We start from the raw sequence: 15,773 nt of genomic DNA, 5'->3' as shown, positions 1-15,773 counted from the left end.
GGTGAATAAATAGGCCAAAGTTATGGGACAAAAATTTAGAACCTGGGGCCTTTCCCTCCTAGGACTAGAGCAGCCCCAGGAACGTAGGCCATGACACCTCTACTTGCAAACTCACCTTTGTTCAAAAGAAAAGAGCCAGTCATTTGAGAGGAGTTCATATAGAATATATTTCACTCTTTAAAAATAAAACTTTCAGCGTAGCTAACATCTATACAAACTACAAAAATAAACATCTTCATATAAATAATTTATGTGGTAGGATGTGGGCAGAGATACGGAGCTGTGTACTCCGGAGTTGCCAAGCAGTGGGGGGCCAGGCCTAGCAGAGGGTGCTGGAGGCCCCCCCAGTCTTGGCTTGCTAGGGGCCCGGGGCGCAGGGCTGGGGACGGGGAGAGGCTGGACGCGCCACCTGGTTGGCTGGCTCCACCCGCCCCCCGCCGGCACGGGCACTAGAGCCCGGTGTGCAAGGCGCTCCGAGCCTACTCGGGGCGGTTCTGTGGACAGCAGGGAGGTCCGTGATGGCTGAGGCAGGAGAGGGGACGCAGGCGGACACAGCAGCAGGGCTCCCCAGGTGTCGTCCTGCCTTCAGTAGCACCCCCCACTGCTTCCCAGTGACTTCAGGTGGCCCTAGCAGGGTCTCCATGCTTCGGGTGCTTTCACCCAGTGGCTGGACATGGTCCCCTGGAACTGAGGTTGCTGGAGCCGCTGGCAGCTGATGTGGCAACAGGGGACCAAGTGGGCTCGTCAGAGGCTGGGTGGATGTAGGCACCGGGCAGTGGGGGTGGGTGGAGGGCCACCGTCATGGAGGTAGTCACTCTGGCAAAGCTCTGGGGCAGGGTGGGGGGCAACCCCCACCTGAGCCCTCCTTCTCGTGGAGCTGGGGGGCTGAGGACCTCTGGGCTCTCCTTGTACATCTGTACCACCTGGGGGAGACACAGGTCCACTGAGCCCAAGGATACCAGGACCTCAGTCCCCTTCAGCAGCTCACTGGTGCATCACCATGGCTTCCATAGGATACAGGAGCTGGCAAGGGACAGGATACCAAGGTCTGGGACAAGCCCGGTACCTTGCTCTGGACCCTAAATGCTAAGTGGGTCCCCAAAAGAAGCCAGGAAAACTGAAGTGCAGGACCATGGTGTTGGGGCAAAGGGAGAGGCTGCTGCCCTCCGAGGACCTAATGGGGAGGGTCCTGTGAGGTGAGCCCTGTCTTTTGGCCACTGAGAACATTTTGTCCTGGCTCTGTCTCTTCCCTTGCCTGTCCCACCCCACCCCCTGGACTGGGAGCAGGGGGAGGGGGTGACTACCTCTGGCGGGGGGCCCAGGATGGACAGCAGCACAGGCAGCAGCACGAGCCCATGGAGGAGGCCCAGGAGTGTGAGCACAGTTAGCACCACGAAAAAGTACCTGTGGGGGCGAGGCAGTCACCTGGATGGCCCCTGCAGCCAGCGCTGACCCTACCCCTAGGCCCAGCTCCCCCTACCGTATGATGAAGTCAAAGTTGGAGCCAGCAAGCATGAGCAGACCCAGCAACGTGGACACGGCCCCATCGGTCACTGGGGCAAACGTGCGCTCTAGGGCGTGGGCAGCCCGCAGGTTCCGGCTACCCTGGGTGGTCAGGAAGCCCTGGGGGCAGAAAGAGGCCTGTAGCTGCCCCCTGGCCACCCTTGCCCCCAGCTCCTCATCAGCCCCCAGGGCTCCCAGGACCCTCCAGGAACACGAGGACTCTACTTAGGTAACAAAGGGAGACACACAGAGAGTTCTAGAAAGGCTGGCAAACAAGGCCTGCCCCCTGTGTTCCTAAAGTTTAGCTGAAAGAGCCACACGCAGGCACCCACGCGGCGCCGTCTGTGGCCGTGTCGGGGGTACAAAGGCAGAGCTGCTCCCGAGCCTAGTGTTTGCTCTCTGGCTCTTCGGTTTGTCCAGGAGGATGGATACGAAATAGTCAGTTATTTGTTAGGATGGGGTTTCAAAAAAAAAAAAAAAAGGATGGGGTTTCAGAGGATCTCTAATTCTTTGTACTTCTCTGTATGCTGACTTCCCCCACCCCCGCCCCCAGAGGATATACGTTCCCATCATCATCAGAACAGGGCCATTCTGTTTGTGGGGCCCAGCCAGGTTTGGGATGGCGCTCCCTGCGGGTCTGTGGCCCCCACTCCCGCTCCCCCTCCTCCTCACCAGGGACTGTGGAGCTCTGGGAGGGGCCGGGCCTGCCTCAGTTCTACAGTCTCTGTCTTGGAAGAATCTCTGTCTTGGAAGAATCTGTCCTTACCCCATCGTCATCCAGCTGCCACCCCACTTCTCTGACCCCTTCACAGTAAAACCATACCAAAGAATTACTGGTTCTCATTTCCTCACCTTCTGTTCTGTCCCCATTTTGGTCAAGGCTTTGTCTCCACTTCTATGCTGCAACGGCTGCTTATTTATATACGTGTTCCTCCTTTCTGTCTACACTCTAGACTAGAAGCTCCTTGAAGGTAAAGTCCGTCTGTATTGCTATTGTATCCCCGGTTCTCCTTTTGTTTGCTTATTTAAGTAATCTCTATACCCAACGTGGGCTGGCACTCGTGGCCCTGAGATCGAGTCACATGCTCTACAAATCAACTTGGCCAGGTGCCCCTATATTTCCCCCATTTTTTGAGGCGGGTGCCCGAACAGGGACTAGAACCAATTCTTAAGGGATACCTAGTGCATAGTAGGTGCTTGAAAAATATTTGTGGAATACTGAATCAGCTGGTCCACCCTCCCCCAGGGCCTGTGCTCACCAGAGCCACGTGGACTGTGAACTCAACACCAATGCCCACAGAGGCCACAAGGATCACCACGGGGATGGCACTCAGTTTGATGCCCAGGAAACCCATGATGCCAAAGAGCTCCACAGTCATCATCGCCAGGACCAGTACCTGGGGAAGGCAGGGCTCACCCAGGGCTCCTGGGAGAAGGGGTGATGGGCAGGGCAGGGCAGGGCAGGGCTGGGGAGCCACGGGTCTCTCCTGCCTCCTCCCTGCGAGGACTCACGATGAGGCCAGCCGTCCAGGGGTTGAGCAGCAGCAGGGCACAGACGAGGAAAGTGCATACCAGCAGGATGCAGATAGCCAGCAGGAAGTAGCGCCGCAGGCCCAGATACTGCTCCCAGAAGAGGAAGGGGGAGCCGCTGGGGTAGGCGCGCACCCCGGCCTGACCTGCCTCGGCGCATGCTGCCCGGGCCCCCTCGATGGCCTCCACAAAGTCCGCAGTCTTCTGGAGGCCACGCAGTAGGAAGGGGAACTGGGCAAACTCCAGGGGCTGGGCCGCCGGGACTGCGGAGGGCAGGGGGGGCAGGGAGAGAGGGAGGGTGGCCAGTGAGCGCGAGGAGCAGCGGGGAGGGCCTTAGGGAGGGGCCTGTGTGGGCCCAGGCCGGGGCTCTTGCTGGGCTCCCCTTGCCCGAGACTCACTGCGAAGGTTCTCCCCGGTGGTGTCGTACTTGTCGTGCAGCCACTCGGGAGGTGGGGGGTAGAAGTTGGCCTGTGAGGCCGCCAGGCCCAGCGGGTCACTGCTTACCCACATGGTCAGCCCCACGTAGAAGAGCTCAGGTGCAATCAGCCCCTCCTTGTCTACCAGCTTCCGTGTGGTCAGCTGCAGAGGCAGAGGGCGCTGAAGGCCGGGGCCCCTGGGCCTGGAGCCCCTCTGCGTCCTGACCCTGCCAGCCCCCTGCCAACCTGGCTGAAATCCAGAGGCTCTTGGGCATCCCCGGTCTGGAGGAGCAGCTTGTAGGCCAGGGCCCCGTCCTCGGAGCCATTGCGGCACGAGTGGCGGCTAATGCGCCCAGAAGCCCAGTCCTGGTCAAAGGCGGCCTGGATTCCTAGGGGAGAACAAGGTAGGGCGTGTTAGCCTGTGGTCCCCGGGCCTTCAGCTCGTGGCCGCCCTCCCTGCCCGCTTCCTTGCCTCTCACCCAGGAGCCAGTTCCGGTAATAGTGTAGCCAGGTGCGCGGCGCCTGGGTGGCAGGTGTGGGCAGCACGGCCTTGAGAGAGCTGAAGCGCTGGTGCAGATCAAAGAGGGCGCGTTGGGAGTGGGCGTAGTCAAAGCCACCCTGCGTCACCAGGGCCACCTCGTACAGGGAGAAGTACCTGAGCTGGGCGCTCAGGAAGGCGTGCTCCTTGGTGCCCCGAGGCACCACATCCGTCAGGGCCAGCCCATCCTGCACCAAGGTTGCTCCGTAGAGGCTCAGGCCCAGGAGAGCCCCAAAGAGCACCAGCACGATGGCCTGTGGGGAATGGCAACGAAGCTGGAGGCCCAGGGACGGCCGCGGCCTCAGGTGGTGGGGGTGGGGCCCAGAGACCCTGCAGCTCACCCTGCCCGGGCTCAGCCCAACTTCTCCCGGGCCAGGCTCTTACCTTGCTGTGTGACTGGAGCAGCAAGGGTGCAAACTGAGAGCGGGCAAAATGGGCAAGATTCCAGCGGGCACAGGGCAGGGAGCTGCAGGTTGCCTTTTGTCTCGTCCCCTCCTCTTGGCCTAGAAGGTCCCGTGTGGATCCTCCTGGGCTGAAGAGCTCAGAGCCCAGTGGGTCAGAAGGTGGGGGCACCAAGTGGGCTCGGGGAGGCAGGATGGTGACGACGTGCTGGCTGCCGGCTTCGCAGTGGGCAAAGGCTTGAACCGTGGCGGTCAGGTGGGCGATGCCCACTGGCACCGTCCCGTCCCCCAGTTCCTGGGGCAGGATCTGAATTACCCGTGCAGAGCAGGGGCTGGAAGAGGCAGAGAGTGGGGGTGACGGTTCTGTGGAAATGCTGGGGCCACAGAGGAGAGGCCTGGGGTGAGGGTGGGGACGCAGGGACAGTACCTAGAGAAGCAGCAGAGCACGTCAAGGCGCTGGCAGTGGCGTCGGTGCAGGTCCAGACTGAGGACCGCTGGGAAGACAAGCATCACGGCTGCAAAGTTGCAGCCAACGACTATGGCTGCCTGGGGGTGGACAGGAGGGACACAGAGGCTGGATGAAGCGGCCCCCTTCACGCTCACCCCGAGCCTGGGCCCTTCCCCGAGGCCTCACCTGCAGGGAGAAGGCCCGCAGGGCCGGGATGGGAACCAGGGCGGCCATGAAGAAGGCAACCATGTGGCTGATGGACGTGAGTGCGACGCTGGTGCCCGTGCGCTGCAGACACTCACCTGTGCGCTCCTGCCAGGACAGGGGAGAAGCCGTGGGTCCTCAAGGTAGAGCGAGGGGGAGGCATGGGAGCTTGGGATGGCAGAGGAGGGACAATAACCACACGGCGGCTCCCGCTTACGGAGTCCCACACACGTGCCATGCACACCGTCCCGAGCATTCAGCTGGAGTTATCTCTGACCCTCATAACACCCTTGCCACACAAGCACTACTGTCACCTCTGTTTACAGATGAGGAAACTGAGGCACAGGCAGGTTAATTACTATCCTAAGGTCACTTAAGCCAAGAGGCCCTTTTTTTTTTTTTTAAACTTATTTATTTATTTGAGCAAGAGAGAGCATGAGGGAGCATGAGCAGGGGAAGGAGCAGAGGGAGAGGGAGAGAATCTCAAGCAGACTCCCTGCTGAGCACAAGGCCCATCATGAGGCTTGATTCCATGACCCTGAGATCATGACCTGGGCCGAAATCAAGAGTCAGATGCTGGGGCGCCTGGGTGCCTCTGGTTGAGCGTCTGCCTTTGGCCCAGGGCGTGACCCCGGGGTCCCTGGATCGAGTCCCGCATCGGGCTCCCCACAGGGAGCCTGCTTCTCCCTCTGCCTGTGTCTCTACCTTTCTCTCTATGTCTATTTATGAATAAATAAATAAAATTAAAAAAAAAAAAAGAGTTGGATGCTCAACTGATTGAGCCACCTGGATGCCCCAGTCAAGAGGCTCTGAAGCCTACGCCGAATTGCTCCAGAGGATGAAGCCTTACCTGGAGAGGGGTGCCAGGTGGAGCCTCTGTGAAGGCATGTGCCAGCAGGAATATGTCATCCACGCCGATGCCCAGTGCCAAGAAGGGCAGCACCTGGAGGGGCACAGGGGTGAGAAGCTGGAGCGACTGAGCAGCCTCACTGGGGGCCCCGAGTCTGCCCCGCGGTCCTGGGGTACCTGGGTAGTGGCGGCATTGAAGGCGATGCCCAGCAGGGCGCAGAGCCCAAGGCCCGAGGCCACCGCCAGGGCTACCAGCAGCACCCCCGCAAGGCCCACGGCACCCTGGGACTGGGCACAGTCCCAGCGCAGCATCGTCACGCAAGCATAGGCTAGCTGTGGGGAGAGAGGACAGTCTTGGACGGTGGTTCTCGGGGTGGGCACTGGGTGGAGGCCGGGGCAAGGCGCCAGGAGCAGGACCCACCATGAGCAGATAGCCTCCGACCACACGGGCAGCACTGACTTCAGAGAAAGCATGCAGGATGTCATCCAGAGTGGTGGAGGAAAAGGCATGGATCTGCTGGGATGAATTCTGAGGCAGGGCCTCCTGAGCCAGCTGCAGAGACAGGGTGGATCTGAGGGGCAGGAGGAGGGAGCAGCCTCGGGCACCGCCCTTGCCCATCCGCACACTGACCTGCACAAAGCGCCGCTGCCAGGCCTGTAGCACTGTCCCCGCCTGCTCCTCGCTCCAGCCGATGTCATGCGTCTGGTAGTCGCCCCGGAAGTGCTCGTACAGCTGGCGGGGACTCATCAGCAGGAAGGTGCTCTGCAGGGCCTCCGCCCTGGCGAGGGTAGTGGAGAACTGGGGGTCAGAGCTGGCCTCAACAAGCAGCGGGGGTGAGGACGGGCTTGCGCGGAACCACCTAGATGGGAGTGTGGATTCCACGCCTGCGGCCCCCGCAACAGCCCCCAGGGAGGCCTTACCTCAGCAGCTGTCCTTGGGGGTCTCTGGCCATGCCCCCCAGCAGCAGTTCCTCCTGCCAGTGCATGAACTTGTGGGAAAAGCCGTGACAGCCCCCACTCAACTCCTGAGCCACGTTGGGAGCCTGGAGGGGGACAGGAGAGGGGTCAAGGCCCCGGCTATGGGTAACTGGGCGTCCCTGGGCTGGGACCTCCGGGAACCCGGTCTGCCACGGGCTCTGGAGCCTGAAGTCTAGATAACTATTCTCCTGAGCCTCTCGCCTACCCTGAAAGTGAACAGCTGTCCTGCAGAGAGGAGGCCACCAGAGGAAGCAGAGGCCTGGAAATAAGCTTGGGGGAAGAGCTGGGATAACTTTGGTGGGTTTTGGAAAAAGGTTCACATTCACAGGGCCACAGAGACACTCAGGGAAGCTAGGTAAGATACTTGTGCTTAGCTAGCTTGTCCTCAGTTTCTATGTATAAATCTTTTTTTTTTTTAAGATTAAGTCTAGGGACACATGGGTGGCTCAGCGGTTGAGTGTCTGCCTTTGGCTCCGGTTGTGATCCTAGGGTTCTGGGACCAGGTCCCTCATAAAGCTCCCCGTGGGGAGCCTGCTCCTCTCTCTGCCTATGTCTCTGCCTCTCTCTGTGTCTCTCATGAATAAATAAATAAAATCTTAAAAAAATAAAGATTAAATCTATTTGGATAAAGACCAGCTTTTCTGGGCTTAGAGAAGCACAAAGGGATTCATATATGACTTGAGGGTTCCTTAGGAGAACTGAACAGGAAGGGAACACTCTAGACATCTAGTACAGTGGGGGCAGGGTAACAGAGCACCACCTGCTCTCCAGACCTGAGGAACATACGGGGAAAGGGAAGTAAAATAGCCATTCTCTGGCAAACCTGGCTGGAACCCACCTGCTTGCTGTGATGGTTAGGGGCACTAGGCGGGCAGTGGAGGTCGTCAGGGTGCAGACAGGGCCGCCCCACATAGGCCTGGCCCACCTGTGCCTTGTCTAGCAGCTCCCGGAAGCCCTCGAGGGAGGCAAAGGGCCCCAGCTCCTCCAGCAGCTGCTCTGGATCCAGGTTGGTCCACTGGATGTCAGGGCGGCCACTGAGGGGAGAGCCCGTGGTTGGCGAGGATAAAGGATCAATTCCCACCCTCCAAAATGCAGCTGGGGATCCCTGCTGCACCCTACCCTCCTAGCTCCTCATGCATCCCTCCATATGAAGGGTCTGCAATGCTGAGCTTCCCAGAACCTTCCAGGCTATAGGAGCCCACGAGGTTGCTGCACTGGGGTGACATGAGGACAGACAGTACTCAGGTGCAGAAGAGGCCCAGAAGAGGGTCCCTTCCCAAGCCATCTACCTTGGGTTCCAATACATAACCCGTGGGTACCCACATGGCACCTCTGACAGGCTTTCCTGCTGACCCGATGGCTTAGCTGACACCCAGCTACCTCTCCTGGGGCAAAGGCTCTTTCTGGGGACCTTTTTTCTTCTCTTTGTGGAATGAGCCTTGGGGCAGCCTGTGCTCTGGCCCTGGCCTGGGGGGGGTGGTGGGGGGTGGTGGGGGAGTGGGGGGGTGGGGGAGTGGGGGGGTGGGGGGGTGGGGGTGGGCAGGCTCCCGGGAAGGTTCTGGTCATCAAGCTCACTCCCGCCCTCTCCCGGATGAAGTAGGGCCTGGGGGCGGCTGGGCAGCACTCACGGCAAGTAGGCTGAGCCCCCTTGGAGCTTGGCGCCCTCCCAGAAGCAGTCGAGGGGGGTGAGGATCACGCACGGAAACAGCTTCTCTATCATCTGCCGGGGACACCCAGGCCACATCAGTCCTGTCCCTGGGCTCCTTCCTCCGCAGTCTCTGCGGGATGCCCTCTGTGACCACCCCTGCTTACCCTCCTCGTCTCTCAGAACCCTCCCCTGCTTGCAGAAGAGGCTCCCCCTTGACCCAGGCTCAGGATACTCACCCGCTCAATCATTCCATTTTCAATTAGGGGAATCCCTGACTTGTAGCAGATTTTGTTCAAATCCCAGGACCTGAAATGGCCGAGGCACGAGAGATGAGCTCAAGAGGGGGATTCGCACAGCAGCCCGGCCACAGCGTGCCTCACTCCCAGCGGCTGGGGACTCAGCCAGACTCACTTTCCGTAGAGTGATACTTGCACTTTACTGGCGGTGAGGGCTGCCTGGAGGTGGAGGCCGAGCGCCTCGGGGGTGAGGACGTTCTCCCCTTCCTGGCGTGGGGTCTGTATCAGCATCTGGGAGGTGTATGCAGCCTCCTCCCCCAGCTTCTCCTTGGTGTAATGCAACTCCTGGCTCACCCGGCTGCCCACTGCCAGAGCAGAGAGAGAAAGCTGGGGGAGAAGAGCCTTGGTGGACCAGAGCTCTGGGGGATGGCCGACCCCAGCTTGCCAAGGCCTCCCAGGACGAGCAGGAGAAGTGCCCTGAGAGGAGCCCCTGCTCTGCCCCCCGATGGTCATGTTGACTCCCCAGGCTCCTGGTACTCTGCTTAGAATCTGGAGCTTTGCACGGAAGGGAGAGACCTCATCGGATGGCTCTATGGAATTCTTGTGTGGTCTAAGATTTGAAGACGAATTAGGTCCGCTAGAGATGGGACAATCAACTTCAAAAGGAGAGGTCAGTAGGAGTTGGGCCGGGGCTGGGGTTAGGGAGGTATCCTGGTAAGGGGGTCATCACTCAGTCCCTCTGTGCCCTGGTGAGGAAGACGAGGGACAAAATTAATAGGGAGGCTGCCATCGGGAGGGTCTCCTAAAAGACTGGGTGGTGCTAGGGCTTGTTCCTGGTTTGGGTTGTCTCAGGCAGTGCTTGAGGAAGGGACGCAGGGTCTGGTAATGATGGCCCTGTGGTGGCACTGGCGAGGGGGAGGGTCGGACAGTCAGTGTGGTTGGTGCTGCATCCTGCCTCTGCTCATGTGCGAAGTACCTGGAATCAGCTCATGTAGCCTGAGGAGGTGACATCAACGGGAGCCAAGGGGAAGAAAGGCTTCCAGATCCCCTTCCTCAGTCTCACCGTCCAGGCCACAGGGAGGCCCAGTGCCAAGCCTGCCTTAGTCTCCTTGATCTTGGCACCCCTCAAGTCCTGCACTGTGCTGGTGCAGGGTCATGCTCTGTACTGGGGAGGGGTGCGGGGAGGAGAGCGGGCAGGGCTGCTGTGAGGGGCTATGGCCTGACGGTGGTTTGGAGGAGGCCAAGGGCAAGGGCCAAACCACCCCTGAAGCTTTCTGGACTTGGTCTGGTCTTGGGCCCAGTTGTGCTTCCACCTGTCTGGGGCCTCTTCCTGTTGGGTCATTGCTACCCCTGGGGCCCGCATGCGCATCTTCTCTAAGACTCCAGACCTACCCGCGATCATGATGTTCCCCAATCTCTTTTTCAAACCCATGTAATCTCCTGAGTCATGAGAGCTGCACACCCCTAGTAACCCCTCGACACAGACTGACCCAGATGCTCACACTTTCCCACTCAGATCACATTCCTGGCCCTCCCTCACGAAGGTAATCTCCCACAGCCACGTTGCAGGCTTCCACGTTCTTCTTCCTTCTCTGACTCTCCAACTCCTTCCCCCAGGCCTGCACTGTTTTGTTTTTTTCACCAGGCTTAGGCCAGAGCTGCCACAAGGAGGAACAGGAGGAGTGAGAAATAAGCTCCTCACGGTGAGTCTGCTGAGGTGAGGGAAGCACGGGAGAAGGAAGGAACCCAGAAAGAGCCATCAAGAAAGCAAGAGAAAGAAACACAGAAAACGTAAAGTACAACATCAAAGAAAATAAAGAATCCTTAGAGAAAAGTATACCTCAACTGACAATAATGATGATGACAGACATGAGGACAGATGGCCTGTTGTGTACTGTGGGGCAAGAAGAGACAGCAGGTGTAAGGGGGAGTGTGGGGCTCTGTACAGACCTTGCTTTGGGCCTTAATCTGACACCTGGTCTGTGCCTGGGGCAAATTACTTAGTCTCCCTGCCCTCAATTTCCTCATCTGTTAAATGGGGACAGGGCCCACCTTGGTAGAATCAGAATCAATGCAGGCAAAGTACTTAGGAAACTGCCTAACAGCACAAAGAAGGAAGAGAGAAGGAATTATTATTTATTATTTAATAGTTGCTAGAAAAGAGATTGTGGGGGACGCCTGAGTGGCTCAGTGGTTGAATGTCTGCCTTCGGCTCAGGGCGTGGTCCTGGAGTTTTCAGATCGAGTCCTTGCATGGAGCCTGCTTCTCCCTCTTCCTATGTCTCTGCCTCTCTCTGTGTGTCTCTCATGAATAAATAAAATCTTAAAGAAGACAGATTGTGGGACAGAAAAATGAGAAAGAACTGGAGTGAAAAAAGACTGAGCGGGGAAAAAGTAGGAGAACGGGGGAAGGAGACCTCAAAATCAACACATCTGTTAACAACTCTTGTACCTTTATAAAAGGTGAAATATAACCTGTTAGCCATTATGGATAAGGAACCCACCTTATAGATAATCTTATAATGGTAATATGTATTATAGGTAATATGAATTAAAGCAGCAACAAATAACAGTCTATCAAATTAGGAAAAAAAAAAAAAAGAGAGAGAGAGATAGCCCTCATTGCTGGCTTACAGGTTAGAGTTAGGGTTAGGGTTAGGGAGTTCACTCTAACCTACCACCAGAGTGTAATTTGGTATGATATTTGGAGGGAAGCAATATTGTAATAGGTATCAGACCCTGAGAAATGTTCAATCTTTGGTCCAGAAATTTTACATGTGAGGGCTTATAAGCTATTGTAGTGATACAGGCTTTCTCTGAGTGAATGGGGACCCATGGCAGGTTTTGAGCAGAGAAGTGAGATGACCTAACTTTTTCATCACCTAACAATATATTCTGGAGCCAAGCTGTGAATGAATAGGAATTGGCCAGGGGAAGAAGTCAGGAAAAGGCATTCTGGACCAAGTACATGTAGGGAACTGTCAAAGGCTCCGTATTGCTGAGTGAGGCAGAGACAATGCTGAAGAAGTCAAGAGTTAGGTTGCAGAGGGCCTAGAATGTGTGCTAAGGAGCTTGAATTTGATTCTGGAGACTCCCCAGAACCTAGTAGAAAGTAGTGGAAGGGCTCTAACCAGGGTACCGACTTGGCCAGAGTTAGATACACCACAGGAGGGCAGTGTGGGAGCACATTGGAAGGTGAGGCTTGCAGAAGATTGGTCACTTCTCTAATGCTTTGATTTTGTTGGCCATCCTCTGAAAGGCCCAGTGATTCAGGGAAGCTGGATCCCTCCGCAGCCTCAGGGGGTGAAATTTGATTAGTCAATCGCAGTAATTCCATTGCATTTGCCAAGTGGAGGGTTTAGGCATAGGATTAGGCATAGGATGCTACGCAGTTCTTGCCAAAGTGACTAAATGGGAAGTCAGCTGCGGGGCTTCTGGTAAATTTTTCTTCACTTCCATTAAGGGACCACACTGCCGTAGCCACTTGGGACAAGGAGGTGATAAGCCTGAGGAGAAAAGCCCGACATGCTGAAGAAGGCAGAGGAGAAAGACAGAAAGAACCTGGGTCCTTGCTGATGGCCTCAGATGGCTGAATTAAGCATCCTGGAACTTCTCTACTTCTACTACAGCTTTCTTGTGACAGGGGATAATAAATCAATCTTCTTCCTTCCTTCCTCCAGTCCTCCTTTCCTTTTCTTTTCCTTTCTCATGTGGCTAAAAGCATATTAAATGATACAATCCGGAGTGTACTACCAGAGACCAAGAAAGGCCTCAACTAGAGCAACGGCCACAAGGGTGTACGTAAGGGAGGGGTCTGCGTGACAGAGGTTAAGAAAGAAGAATTTGCTGGTTTAGTAACTGGTTAGGTAAGCAAGAAGAACTGAGGGTCACTCCCAAGGTTTTAGCCTTGGGTTTTTGAGTGGATAGTGGTTCCACCAATTGACATGTTCTACCCTGCCTTCTAGATACAGGCCCCTTGGTTTCACGGACAGCTCCAATTTCAAGCCATTTCTATCACTGTTCCTGTAAGTACTAGCTTAGCTATATGTTTGTTTGTTTGTTTGTTTTTAAGTTTCTTAGAGATGAATCTATCTCTGAGCCTTTTAGCTTTAAAACTGATCAGGAAAAAAATAAGTAAATAAAACTGATCAGGAAAGACAAGTCACATTTTGTCTGTCACCATGGCAAAGCTGGAGGGGACCCTGAACTCTGGTCCAGAACTCTGATGTCCAGTGTCCTGCTTCTTTCTTTGGTTTCTGTACTAGCAAAAAGGGAAAGGAACACAGAATACTCTTCAGTCCTCACCTTGATCAGCTCCTCATTGCCGAGGGCATTGCTGGGAGAAGCCTCAACTACAGATGTACAGAGAAAAGTTCAGGTCAGGGTCACTGCTTTTACCTCACCCCAGCCCTATCTGATACGGGACACAGCAGTATTCTGAAATAAAGGAAGGGGCAGCCAGGGTGGCTCAGCGGTTTAGCGCCGCCTTCAGTCCAGGGCCTGATCCTGGAGACCCAGGATCGAGTCCCACGTCAGGCTCTCTGCATGGAGCCTGCTTTTCCCTCTGCCTGTGTCTCTGCCTCTCTCTCTCTCTCTCTCTCTCTCTCGCTGTGTGAATAAATAAAATCTTAAAAAAAAAAAAAAAAAAGCCCTAGGAATTGGCTACCACCAATCACCCCGCTATAAACAGCAGCAAAAAAACCTGGTGGGATGTAGCCTGTCCTATGCTGGAGTGTAGGAGAGAAGATGAGGAACGTGGAGGTTCAAGCGGTGTTTAGATGGGCAAGATCTGGGAAATGGAGAAGGAGGAAGAGGGGGGAGACAGCTTCTATTGTGGCAGGAAATCCAGCAGTCATTTGGGACCACCCAGGCAGCAGTAGTGTGGGTGGGGGTATGTGTATGTGCATGTATGCACATGTGTGTCCTGGGGCTGGGGGCAGGCAGGCAGGCAGGCAGGCAGGCACAGAGAAACATCTGCTCTGGACTCCAGGGCTGGCCTGGAGTGTGTATGTATGTGTGAGCCTGCAGAGGGCTGGGGTAGGGGTGGGGATGGGGTGTGAGAGCCTAACAGGCAGGCAGGCAGGCTCCAAGAAACATCTGCTCTGCATCCTAGGGCTTGCCAGCATTTGAAATAACTCAAGGGTGTGAGACTCTAACCTGGCCCTGCCTTTGGGTGTGGGCCAGGGCTGGGGGAGGTTTGGGGGAACCCACAAATGCAGATTTCCCAGGAAAGAACAGAGGAGAGGGTGACTCTAATCAAGGGCCAGCATATGACACTGAGCCCCTGGACAGGGGAGTTATGCTAAAATTATTAATAAGAAATCATTTTTATCTAATGATTCCATTAGGAAGTGAGGATTTGGTTGCATTTGACATCGCTGTTGCCTCAAAGTGTAGACCCGGTACCATTTTTTTTTTCCCCACTAAATGGTTGTAGGGGGCCTAGGTGCATGGGACTCTAGGTGCATGGGACCTCTCCACTGAGGCCTGCCAGCAAATTTACTCAGTTTCCCCATCCCAGTTGTAATTTTCTTGATTCTCCTGGTCAGGTGTGATCTCTCCCTGCCTCCTCTTCTTCTTCATCATAATCATACTCTGCTCTATATTCTATGGTGTATTTTATCCCAGCACATATTTTACTTTCCTTGCTACCGAAAGATCTTGGCCGTCTTTGCAAACCCTGCCATGTAGTAAAAAATATACATAAAAAGTTGGCAAGAATTGCTAAATAAACAGACACACAAACTCACAGATAAACTATTCTATATACCTATTCTCAGGACTCCCCCATCAGCAGATGTCTATTTACAGGTGTAAGAGGGAGCTACTCCCAGATGCCCAGGTTCTGGCGGGCAGGTACCCTCCCCAGACCCAGAGCTGAGCCCACTAGAACTTGGCCGCCAGGTCCTCACCCTGCTCTTGTTTGGGGCTCACCATACCCAAGTCCATGACTAGTGTCCACAACTCACCTTCCACCCAGAGCTGTTCTAGGTCTGTCTCAACGATGGCCACGCGAAGACCCAGTGCCAGGGCTCCGAAGGCCAAGAGGCCCAGGAAGAGCACTTTGCCACAGTGTCTCTGGATCCCGCAGCCCAGAGAGAAGAGCAGGCCCTGGAAGTAAGCGCGAAGCCAGAGTGGAGCCTTCAGGCTCCCGGCTGGGATCTGGGATGGAGAGAGAAGGGTCAGCCAGGCATTACCGCAACGATGCATGAATTCCCCCCCCCCCCCCGCCCCTTTCTCCTTAGGGACACCCTCTGCCAAGCCCCAGGTTCTTGGCTTCTGGATGCAGGACAGGTGGGACCTACACGGACACAGGCCCAAAGCTGGAAAAGATCTGACTCTATTCCTAGCCTCCACCCAATACACACCCCAGGAAAGCGCAGGTCGTCTCCTGAGAGGAGGACACACACGCACACGTCTGTTCTCAGGTGGACAGAGGGGAGACCCAGACACCCTCACGGGGCAGATGCCCAGGAGGCGCAGAAGCGCGCGCACGCTTAACCGGGGCTAGAGCCCTGCACTTGGGCGACATCACACCTTGCGGAGTGACAGACCCGGGCCCAGGGTCTCTTCCCCCGGCTTCCCCTCCACTCACCTGGGGCGACGTGGCTCGAGCTGGGGGTGTATAGCCAGGGGGCAGCTCCTGGAGCGGCGGCGGCCGGGCCATGCCGGCGGGGATGGGGGGCGTGGGCGCCCCCAACCCGCGTTATCTGGGATTCCCCATAAGCCGGCCTCGGACCCCTGCCCGGGACCCCCGCGTCGGGGCCCGCGGGGTGGGTGAGCGGCGGGGGCGGGGCGGGGCGGCGGCGGGGGCGACGGGCCCGGGCGCAGGCACAGCTACCGGCCCGCGCCGGGCCGCGCCGCTGGAGGTGGCGAGCGCAGTGCGGAGGGGAGGCGTCCCTGGCTGCAGAAAAAGGGAGCGGGCCGGGACGCCGCCCTCCGATTGGCTGAGGGTCCGCAAATTACCCGGGGCCGCGCGGCAGGATCCGCTGCTAGGCGACGGCGCCGCGGGGGGCGGGGCGG

General features: G+C 56.7%; 1 protein-coding gene across 11 annotated transcripts; it reads right to left on the bottom strand.

The window, feature by feature from the left end:
* Positions 1 to 142: 142 nt before the first annotated feature.
* Positions 143 to 15,554, bottom strand: PTCH2 (patched 2). Of its 11 annotated transcripts, XM_072772452.1 has the most exons (22): positions 15,346 to 15,542; positions 14,720 to 14,912; positions 8,927 to 9,116; positions 8,752 to 8,821; positions 8,496 to 8,587; positions 7,706 to 7,901; positions 6,811 to 6,932; positions 6,521 to 6,668; positions 6,311 to 6,442; positions 6,067 to 6,222; positions 5,891 to 5,983; positions 5,023 to 5,148; positions 4,816 to 4,934; positions 4,372 to 4,720; positions 3,929 to 4,241; positions 3,696 to 3,838; positions 3,432 to 3,612; positions 3,016 to 3,296; positions 2,763 to 2,900; positions 1,481 to 1,623; positions 1,305 to 1,404; positions 143 to 923 (listed from the first exon to the last, which is right to left on the bottom strand). In XM_072772452.1, exons 1-22 carry the CDS (start codon positions 15,415 to 15,417, stop codon positions 657 to 659), a joined length of 3,624 nt encoding a protein of 1,207 aa, XP_072628553.1. In that variant the 5' UTR covers positions 15,418 to 15,542; the 3' UTR covers positions 143 to 656. The 11 variants fall into 11 exon arrangements, 8 of the variants coding, with proteins under 8 accessions (XP_072628553.1, XP_072628552.1, XP_072628551.1 ...); XR_012005544.1 differs by having other exon boundaries at positions 3,016 to 3,123; positions 6,311 to 6,668; positions 15,346 to 15,545; XM_072772451.1 differs by having other exon boundaries at positions 6,311 to 6,668; positions 8,948 to 9,116; positions 15,346 to 15,544.
* Between the last annotated feature and the right edge of the window lie 219 nt (positions 15,555 to 15,773).

The sequence above is a fragment of the Canis lupus genome, chromosome 13 (genome assembly GCF_048164855.1).
Source record: "Canis lupus baileyi chromosome 13, mCanLup2.hap1, whole genome shotgun sequence".
NCBI classification, from domain to species: domain Eukaryota; kingdom Metazoa; phylum Chordata; class Mammalia; order Carnivora; family Canidae; genus Canis; species Canis lupus.
The sequence above is the reverse complement of the archived record's forward strand: the minus strand, read 5'-3'. Positions and strand labels throughout refer to the sequence as shown.

What these genes read in the sequence shown, in the direction of transcription:
- PTCH2 (XM_072772450.1), bottom strand. Translation starts at nt 15,417, where the DNA reads ATGGCCCGGCCGCCGCCGCTCCAGGAGCTGCCCCCTGGCTATACACCC. An exon ending in CAAGTATCACTCTACGGAAA is followed by an intron (nt 8,822 to 8,926) that starts GTGAGTCTGGCT and finishes CGGCCATTTCAG; the next exon opens with GTCCTGGGATTTGAACAAAA. An exon ending in CCTGGACGGCTGGCCTCATC is followed by an intron (nt 2,901 to 3,015) that starts GTGAGTCCTCGC and finishes TGCCTTCCCCAG; the next exon opens with GTACTGGTCCTGGCGATGAT.